Here is a 10,708-nt window from a genome sequence, read left to right as displayed (position 1 = left end):
GAATAGCTTGAACTATTCTTATTTTTATTTTTCCATAATTTTTAAAAATATATTTTTTTTTATTTTTATATAACTTTTACATTTTTAGAATTTTTGTTTTTTCCCCAAAAATTTTAGCCTTTTTTAGACTATTTTAAGAATCTTTTAAATTTTAGAATTTTCCTCTTTTTTTAGGATTTTTATTTTTATTTAAATAATATTTTATTTGATAGCTTATTTTTCTTATTTTGAGTGTTTTTAGAATTTTCATTAAAAATACTCAAAATGTCAAAAATGTGTTTTAATTTTTATGTTATAAGTTTAGCATTGTATTCAAAAATGCATTTTTAGAAATACTAGACCAAATAAGTTTTAGTATTTTACAAAACTAAAAACTGAAACAGTTTGAAAACAGCAAACAAAATGCTTCTCCGCCCTGAAAAATGTGTTTTAAGATTCATGTTACAAGTTTAACATTGTTTTTAAAAATACAGTTTTCAAAAAATGTCAAATCAAAAAATTTTTAGGGCCTGTACAGTAATGATTTGAGAATCAATTTTTTGATAGTTAGAAATAAAAGTAGGTCCCGTCTATGAGTGAAAAAGTAAAATACGACGATTGATTTAGGAAAGTAACGATTAAAAATTTGATTTTTTTGCAGTGAAAAATCATAACCAAACGGGGGCTTACTATGTTGCAAAAATGAAAACTGAAAATAGCAAACAAAATGCTTCTCCACCTAAGCTTTGAAATATATACTGATCATAGGTATCTAAACATTGACCATTAGATATTGATTGTTCTGAATTTTTTAAGTGTGAGTTTTAAAGTAAATTGATTCGATTTGGTCTACGAATAAGACTAAACACTACAGAGGAAGAGTGTGACTACACAGTCTTGCATCGAGGAAACTAAGCATTAGAATAAAGCACTGGGGATAGGTCTCTCAAAGCTGCATGCAATAAGAGCCATAGTAGTGTTGGGAGGATCACAATGTATGATAGAGATAGCGTTGTGATTGTTACCAAACTAGTAATCAATTAGGTATTATACGTTCAACCATAATCGTGAAAATTATCTAAGCCTTGTTTGCCATTCATTTTTACAATTTCTCTTTTTTTTCTCAAATTCATTTTTAACCATACATTCACATCATTAAATATTTTGCACGTAAATATAATTTTTTTCTACTTTTAACCATACATTCTCTAAAAAATTATTATTTCAAAACTCATTTCGAAGCTAATTTTTGTGATTATAAATTGATTATGCAATTATAATGAAAGATCGAATGCTATGTTTTGGAATTGAGATCAATTTGCGAGATAGACAATAGGTTGAATATCAAACCATGTAACTTTCTCAAATTATTAAAGCACCGTGCTCAATCCCATCCCAAAGGGCAATTTCCCATCTCCACATATTTTAATTCCAACCCTCACCCACACATAGACATAGGCGTTGGGTGGATGAATCGGTCCGACTATTTTAATACTTAAAATCCCCCATTATGCTTAGATATTTCGTAAATGGAACCATTTACGTTTGTAATTATTGGAACTAAACATGGTGGTAATACGTACACACACACATATATATATATTAAAACCATGAGCTGAAAATTTTCTTTTTAATATTTATTTTAAAAAATATATAATTTAACAAAATTTCAATCAAATACAATTATGCAAACATGCTACCAAATATTATCATAATAACATCCAATTCCAATTGTGACATTGCGTGCAAATTCTCAAGAAGGGTTCGTAGGGACGAGCGCATAAATTGTAATCAGTATTTACTACGAACAAGAGTGATATGATTCAAGTATTTAAACGAATGAAAATGATTGATTATGGTAATTACTATTTGTTTGGCCATGCGAACTTGTTATCTGTTGGATTAGATCATTAAGTCAATGTGAATAAATTGTAAAATTAAAAAATTAAACAGTGCCAGAGTCAAGTACCCATATTTCCATTTTAAGAATTAAGAACTCATCAAGATTTATAAGCCAGTGAACTTTAAAATACTTCAAGTGGTTACTAAATTTTAACACGTTGCACGTCACTAACCATCACGTTTCACTAGTCACTAAATTTATACATCCATCATGTTTTACTCACCAAATTCTAAAATATTTCCAAATAATCATTGAACTTCGTAATGTTTTCGATTAAAGTTGAACTTTTATAAGATTCGACCTAAATTAAAAAAAAAAATGTTCAAATGGATAATGAGATTCCCAAATTAAGATGAGAATATTGATATAAGTCAAGAAGATATAATTTCTTTAGACGTCAAAAGCTATGTTCAAGGCAAATAGAAAAATGCTAGTTTCAAATTGATATAAATCTTAATTTAGATTATAATATTTCTTTATGTCAAGAAAAAAAAATAGAGAAATCTCTTCATTTCGATTGAGATTGTAGACGATAATCAAGAAAATAAAAAATTATATCCCAACTAGGTAGGGAAATTTTTGATTTAGAATCAAGATCATCAATAAAAATTAACAAACATAAATTTTTAGGGCTCGCAAGGTAATTTAAAAGGAAATAATAACGTTGTCTTCATGTATGTTATTTTATATTTCAAAATTTTCAAAATTTGAACAGTGGAATTCAGTGAGTAAAGTTTTGTGTGACTATCGAAAGCACGTAAAAGTTATTGAGTAAAGCGTGACGAAAGTATAAGTTCAGTGATTAATGAAACGAGTGCAACATGTTAAATTTTAGTGATCATTCAAAAACATTTCAAAAGTTTAGTGCCTAATTGGCTATACTATTTGCAAAATCAAAATCCATTTTTATACTTTTAGTGGATTCTATGTTTGACTTGTAGTGTAAAGGAAGTCAACAATTACGATAGCTAACGGTCCAACTCTTTTCATTAAAATGCCGACATAAATTGCCACCAAGTGCTTACTGATTAATAAATTATGTTGCGCAAGCAATAGAATGTAATATGTTAAAGTTCAATGATCACTCAAATAATATTTTAAAGTTTAGTTAGCTAAATGTGATGGAGAATTAATAATTTGAAGTTTAGTTACTAACTCGCACAAGTCCACAATTCAAAGGGTTAATAGCACAAGACGTCCCTACGTTTGACATTTATTGCAAAAAACGTCCATACGTTTCATTTTTTACATTTTCATCCTTATTGCAATATTTCATTGCTAAAAACATCCTTTTCACAATTTTTGAATGTAAAATGATCAAAATACCCTCCTATTTAAATAAAAATAAAAAAATAAAGAAAAATAAAGAATATATTGTAGTCTTACTCCTAAATGTTTTAAAAAGTGCAAGGTAGTCCAAATAATTATTAAAAGGTCTAATAGCACAAAACGTTCCTACGTTTGGCCTGTAGTGTGCAAAACGTCCCTTCATTTCAAATTGATGAAAATGAAATTTTCCGCAATGAAATGTGAAAATAGGTATGAAAATGCAAAAAAACTTGAAATGTATGGATGTTTTTCGCAAGAAGTATCAAATGTAAGGACATTTTGTGCTATTAGACCTTATTAAAATTGAAACCATTGCCAAACTGTCGAATCTCTATACCATTTCCAAAATACCATCACCAAACTCCGGTGGCACCACCTGTTCCAAAGAGATCCATGTCATTTCCAACACAACAATTGACTATACTCACCAGGACACTTCTCTTCATTGTCTTAAAATATCAACAAGGTGGCAGTCCCATTTGGAAAAGAAGAGACCATGCAGAGAAGCGCCCTGGTGAGTATAGTCAGTTAGTGTGTTGGAAATGACATAGATCTCTTCGGAATCGGTGGTGCTGTCGGAGTTTGGGTGATGGTATTTTGGAAATGGTATGGAGGTTCATCAGTTTGGCAATAGTTTCAATTTCAATAAGGCCAAATAGCACAAAACATCCTTGCATTTAACATTTCTTGCGAAAAACATCTCTATCTTTGACACTTCTTGTGGAGAACGTCCATACGTTTCAATTTCTTTTACATTTTCATCCTTATTTTCACGTTTCATTACGAAAAAGTCATTTTTATCAATTTGAAGTGTATGGACATTTTGCACACTACCGATCAAATATAGGGACGTTTTGTACTATCAGATCTTTTAATAAATTATTTAGACTTATTTACACTTTTTAAAACATTTAGGAGTAAGATTGCAATTTATTCTTTATTATTATTATTTTTTGCTCGTATTTAAATAGGAGGGTATTTTGGTCATTTTACATATACAAATGGTGAAAATGACGTTTTTAGCAATGAAACATTGAAATAAGGATGAAAATGCAAAAAAAAATAAAATGTAAGGATATTTTTTACAGTAAGTGTGAAACATAAGGACTTTTTGTGCTATTAACCCACAATTCAAAACTCATACCTTGCCTTCCGATCCAATTTTTCATTCTTCGCTTCTGCCGAAATCATCACATCTCAACACACAGTTCACACCCAAAGTAAAAGTGTAAAATACACCTTGAAAATTTTCAGGAAACCAGAAAAAAAATTGGGTTCAAGAACAAAATGAAGGATGTGATCAACAAGAGTCTCGCTTGTTTAGTTGTGTTCTTCCTTTTCTTGTGTGTTTCTTTAATATTTACAGGTACCGTTGATTACAAATCAAGATTTCTCTCGTTCTTACCCCAGTTAAATAATTCTACGTTCTGCCGCACTGGATTGCCGCTCCGAGTGTACATGTACGACTTGCCGCGACGGTTCAATGTGGGGATGATTGATGGTTCGCTCTCAGATGAGATTCCGGTGAGGGCAGAGAATTTTCCGGCGTGGAGGGAGAATAATGGGCTCCGGAAGCAGCACAGCGTGGAGTATTGGATGATGGCATCACTTTTGTACAATGGGGATGGGGGAGGTGATTCCGAGTCGAGCCGAGAGGTGGTTCGGGTTATGGATCCGAAGCTTGCTGACGTGTTCTTTGTGCCTTTCTTTGCTTCTCTCAGCTTCAATGTACATGGCCGCAACATGACAGACCCGGATACTGAGATTGACATCAAATTGCAGGTACACTTTTTTTCTTTTTTCTTTTTTTTTTTTTTTGTTTTAATTTTTATTTTAAATTTATTGGTTGAATTGTTCTTTTGAACTCTGTAAATGATTAGTGGTAATGTCAATAGTTGTATGAATTGGCTAACTGATTCACAAGCTAATTAAATTTGATAATTATTAATGGGGAAGAGTTAACTGAGATTTTAACAATTCCCCAATTGATAGTAGGATAAAGGAAAATAGCAAGTGCAAGTTATTGGATATTTTATGTGAAATTGTGAGATACAATAGTGTGACATAATGTGTTACATTGAATTTTACCCATAGTTTATGCATAGTAGCTCTTGAAATGGCGTTGGACCGAAAAACAACTTGATTTTGTTTTCAAATAAAGGCTTAATTTAGCACAATTTACAGTTTGATGTTAATCCTATGAAAGAAGATGTCTATTTATGATTTTCTTGGGGTTATAGATTCATCATGAGTTAGCCCCCTCCTGCCTTTCTTCTCTCAAAGGCGCAGGGACATTCTCTCTGAGCAACTACCCCGAAAACCGCTTTCCTATTGTATCTTTTCTTCTTTTCAGTAACTTTAAGAAGCTATTGGGTTAGTCTCGAGTAAATAAAAATGTCAATGGACCTATTTATTTGCTTCAGGACCATATTATCAGAAGTACTCCTATTTATATGTAAAAATTATCAAATGCATAATTTTCTTAAAAGACTAAAAATTATTACAAGAAAATAAATTAATATCTACTTTCTAAAATTATGCCAACAATAACTGCATAAATGAAGGCTTAACAGGTTTCAATGCAAATTCTTGCCCTCGTGGTGAAAGTCATAGGTATTATCACACCCAAAGTTTTTTGATATCAGGGCTCTACAGTGAAGTTGAGGCCTAATAGATTATGAGCGAGAATATGAAGAAGACATAATAATAAAGGGCCTTGGAAAACAGTCCTAAGTTCCATAAATCTAGACAAGTCATCATCCAAGTTATTATGGAGGGTGGTCGGGTGGTAAGGCTTGGCTTTAATATCAAACTAAGGATGGTAGATCTGGACATAACATTCATGGTACCAACCTCACTGTCCACCAATTTGCAAGAACTATCCTTACAAAATACATCTCATGACACAGGCAAACTTTCCTCATTGTATCAAACCTCAAGATTCTGATCTTTGTAATAGATTCCCATCCCCCCCCCCTCCCTCTCTATAGGCTCAAGGGTAAGGTGATTATCATCTTCCTAGGTTGGGGTATCAAAATGACGTCGATATTTTTGTGAAAATATTTTTTTATGGATACTTAGAAGCTGTACGACATTTAGTATGATAATGGTGAGACAATTTGGAGAGCATGTGTATGGGAAACGGAGGAAGTCCTTACTTTATTATGCTTAACAGTGGCACTGAGGTCCATTCTACTGCGTGCTCTACGAGGAGTAGATCGAGATCCATTTCTTGGCTCAATGAAGGAATTTGGACATGAATACCGAGAATCTACAGGCTTGTAAGGTGAATACCTTACAAGGCAAGAACGAATGTACAAGTTCTAACTTCTAAGGCCTGAATAGGGTTCTTTGCAGGACCATGTTATTTTCGGCTTTCACACCCCACCACTTGTAAATATGGAAATGGTGTCATAAGAAGTTTCATAAAAGTCACCATGGAAACTTTGTTCCTCGAATTGAGCCATATGTTCCTGAGCAATGGAAGTATCTTACACGTGGTTTATAATTGATCGAGCTATTGGTTTATACGATAGGTTGTATGCAGTTCTCTTCTAATTTTAGCTTCATTTCTGCCCACAATGGTGCAAGGGCTGGAGGTCACACATCTAGCATATTCTGGCAGAACTGTTGGAAGGTTCATTAACTGGTTACAATGGTCTCCCATGGAAAATCATGGATAGTTTCCTCACTGTTGGAGGTCGGAGTGAGGAGGTTGTGTAGAGCAGGAGATTCTATGTCCATTGCGTTGAGCAGTATGGACCATTGGCGTCGCATGAACGCATGTTGTTGCTTGAAGGTCGTGTGGATTGATGGTTTCAGAGTGTTGTGATCATCCATTTTCTATATTTGCACCTGCAATAAGAGTGTATTTTTCAATGTAATCTCCCATATTATGAAGACAATCTTTGTTGGGTGGTCATATGTCTTAAATATTTTTTTTGGAGCAAGTAAAATCAAACTTGATAATCTTTTAGTGCAAAAAAAGGATTATGCGATTCCCAACTTACTTAGCTTATAAGATGTGGGATCCGCAGTTGTGTGCATTTTGACCCATACAATTTTTGGGTCCCAATGCTTATAACAAAGTTACTTAGCCCCAGTTTGGTTTAGATAAAAATCAGATATTTAGTGGAGTTTGATAAAAATTGATGGAACTTGTGGTTGAAAAGTCATGGTTCCATAAAATATGTGGTTAAAATTAATTGTTGACTCTGACTTAAATTTTAATCTAACTTTTAAGTGGAATTAAACTGGGGCGCATTTGCCAAACATGCTCATGGTACGGTTAAGAGTCGAGGTCCTCTAGCAAATCTGCAAGAAATCATGTTATTTTTACACCCTTAATTCAAGTGAAAGTAAAAAACCACATATTCATCAAAGCAAACGGAGCAGTTAGCGAAGGCTGAGCATCCAAGTGAAGAGATGTAAAACTATTGGAGAATCTTCTTTTAATATTGCAACATAAATCTATCAATAAATAATATGGTTGCATATAGGTACATGGATGTGTTCAAGGTCGCTTGTTTTGTGTGATGGTATTGTGAAACAAAAAAACATAAGATCAGAGAGCATGTTTAGCTAAGCTTTAAAAATCCTGTTTCTAAAACATGTTTGGAAAACCTACCCTCTTACTTTCAAGTAAAATAAATTGCATTTTTTGAAAGAAGCTTACCTTATCGACAAAATAAGTCTCTTGTTTCCAACCATGACCAATAAAACAGTTATTTTCTTTGATACTTGTATACTAATTTTTTAAGCTTAGCCAAACATGCTGCTCTTTGTCTCCTATTTTTAGGCCCTGATACCTGCCAACCTTTTCCTCTTGACTAATGCAATTGAGGAGTAATTATTTGCTTTCTTCTAAAAAATACCGTTTCACTGGATGTAACTCTAAGTAGATTGTACCAAATGAAATTTATTCTCTCTCAATAGCATTCCTTAAGGTAGTTGTTAAATTACAAAACTAAGGTGGAGGTCGTTTTGCTTTTGTTGAAAGTAACTGTTAACTAGATGGGGTTCTTGGGACCTCATTTTATCCCTTACTATATTTATTAATTATTAGACAAGTTCTGATCACCTTGTTATCATCTCAATCAAGTTAGTCAATTATGAAAAGTTTGTTTGAGATGCAGCAGTTTATCAACTTAAAGGGATTAAACAAAAATAATAATGCTGTAACTTTATCCCCTTCAGTATATTGCTTATTGATGGACTTAATTATTCTGTCTGGTGGTTGGAATTATGAGTCATCTTTCATTTCATTATGGCTTGCGAAATTGATTTTTCATCACATTTTCAGAATTTGATATTCATTACTACTAATTGCAGCATGAAATTGTGGAGATACTAAGAGGATCCGAACACTGGCAGAGGTCAGCTGGACGGGACCATGTAATTCCTATACATCATCCTAATGCTTTCAGAATTCATCGTGATAAATTGAATGCTTCCATATTTATTGTTGCTGATTTTGGTCGCATAATGGGTATTTCTCGTCTTGAAAAAGATGTCGTCGCTCCATATGTACACATGGTAGAATCATATCTCAGTGATAATGATGAGGATCCATATAGGTCTCGTAAAACTCTTCTCTTCTTCCGTGGGAGGACTGTGAGGAAAGAGGTATCATAATGCCAATTGAGCAAAAGTAAACCTTATTTAATTCTTCCTTGTGAGGCAAAATATTCCTGTGACACATTGATCTGGCAGGAGGGACTAGTTCGTGCTAAATTGAAAAGAATATTAGGAAAAAAAGAAGATGTCATATATGAAGAAGGCAGTGCATCAGAAGAAGGATTTAGAACTGTAAGTTTTTGTTGTAAATTTTGCTTGTATTTGTCAGTGAAAAAAATATACGTGAATAAATCAATAAAAAGATTTCTAGGCTGCATTTTTTATTTCAATAATGTGGAAACTGTGCCAATTTTTTTTTATTNTGTGGCAGTTCTATCACAGACTATGGCCGCAGTTTCTTCAATGTACTATTGATATTTTCTTTCGTTTGCTGATTTATGTCAATATCCTTGGCGTCTGTTTTCCTTTGCATTTTTGATGCCATAGATATTTGCATATATCATAGGGCATGTCAGGCTGAGCTTAAGCAAAGTTAATTTTCAATTAACCTTTTGCCAAGAAATAACTTAATTTTTTTCTGAATTTTAATTTAAAAAAAGTTAATTTTCTAAATTTTTATCAAAATAACTAACTTATTTCAACCCTGACCAATGAAAAAATAATTTATTTACTTTCTTGTCTTAGTAATGCATTTTCACAACTGAATCATGTGCTTGAGATCTTGTAACATTTTGCACAAACATTTTCTCGTTAATTCTAGTAGAGTTGCTTATCAATGCTTCCATGAAATCTTCTCTGCGAATAAAATTGATTGTTTTCTTCTCCATCTCATACTTCCCCCTTTTTTCTTAAACTAGTCGACTGAAGGAATGCGTTCATCGAAGTTCTGTTTAAATCCTGCGGGAGACACGCCATCATCTTGCCGCCTGTTTGATGCTATTGTGAGCCACTGTGTTCCTGTCATAGTGAGCGATAAAATCGAGCTGCCCTACGAAAGTGAAATAGACTATAAGGAGTTCTCAGTCTTCTTCTCGGTTAAAGAGGCATTAAAACCGGACTATATGCTCGATCAGTTGAAAGGAATCCCGAAAGAGAAATGGATAAAAATGTGGTCGAGACTTCAGAGCATTTCTCATCACTTTGAATATCAGTACCCTGCGAAAAAGGAAGATGCAGTCAATATGATTTGGCGACAGGTTCGGGAGAAACTTCCTGCCTTAAATCTTGCTGTACATAGGAGCAGGAGGCTGAAAGTGCCAGATTGGTGGAGGAGGAGATAAGTTTTTTGACTCCTGCTTCCGTAATTTTATACATTCATGTCGTGTTAGACGAAGAAAAAGAAGCTAGTCATTCTTTGCAGCAGCCCGGGTTTAAACACAATAAGTGAATAGAGAGAGAGAGGGTAACTACAAGAAAGATGTGGGAGTAGAAATATGTTGTGTAAAGTGAATAGTTATAACTTGTATATTCGATGAGATTCTCCTACTTTCTTTCTTTGCATAGAGAGAACACACGAGATTTGATCCCATCAAATCTAAACAATCTTATTTTTCTTTGAACATGACGAAGAGATAAAGGATGTTAGAGCCCTGACTCTTCCGGCTACTGTACCGTGAACTATTTCTTAACTCTAAATTGTTGCTTTTGGAATGAAGAGTATCAATTTCCATTTGTAACTCATTCATGGTTAAGTAGTGATCTTCAAGTTTCACAACACTTGAGACTTTTGCGTTTATTATGCTCTGCAGAAAAGAATATCTGATATAATAATATATTTAAAGGAGAAATTGCTGTCCGAGTCTCCAACTTTAAACCCTTTTGCAATTGAGTCCAAAATATTTATTTCGTTATTTTCGTGGCAAAGCATCCTTGTGGATTTGGAATCAGTTAAAAAGGACACTGCTATGGAGGTTGATTGCC

The 10,708-nt window shown here is 33.3% G+C and overlaps 1 protein-coding gene across 1 annotated transcript; it reads left to right on the top strand.

Annotated features, from left to right (window-relative positions):
• The first annotated feature begins 4,372 nt into the window (after positions 1 to 4,372).
• Positions 4,373 to 10,464, top strand: LOC111401830 (probable arabinosyltransferase ARAD1). The gene is made up of 4 exons (XM_023029761.1): positions 4,373 to 4,993; positions 8,543 to 8,836; positions 8,924 to 9,019; positions 9,646 to 10,464. Exons 1-4 carry the CDS (start codon positions 4,499 to 4,501, stop codon positions 10,066 to 10,068), a joined length of 1,308 nt encoding a protein of 435 aa, XP_022885529.1. The 5' UTR covers positions 4,373 to 4,498; the 3' UTR covers positions 10,069 to 10,464.
• The last annotated feature ends 244 nt before the right edge of the window (positions 10,465 to 10,708 follow it).

Source organism: Olea europaea, chromosome 1, assembly GCF_002742605.1.
Source record: "Olea europaea var. sylvestris chromosome 1, O_europaea_v1, whole genome shotgun sequence".
In the NCBI taxonomy this organism is placed as follows: domain Eukaryota; kingdom Viridiplantae; phylum Streptophyta; class Magnoliopsida; order Lamiales; family Oleaceae; genus Olea; species Olea europaea.
Note: the sequence above shows the minus strand (reverse complement) of the source record. Positions and strands in the feature narration are given on the sequence as shown.

Bases quoted from the DNA above. Each gene is read 5' to 3' on its own strand.
- LOC111401830 (XM_023029761.1), top strand. From the start codon at position 4,499: ATGAAGGATGTGATCAACAAGAGTCTCGCTTGTTTAGTTGTGTTCTTC. The intron at 8,837-8,923 runs GTATCATAATGC...TTGATCTGGCAG, and splicing joins GGAGGACTGTGAGGAAAGAG to GAGGGACTAGTTCGTGCTAA. The intron at 9,020-9,645 runs GTAAGTTTTTGT...TTCTTAAACTAG, and splicing joins CAGAAGAAGGATTTAGAACT to TCGACTGAAGGAATGCGTTC.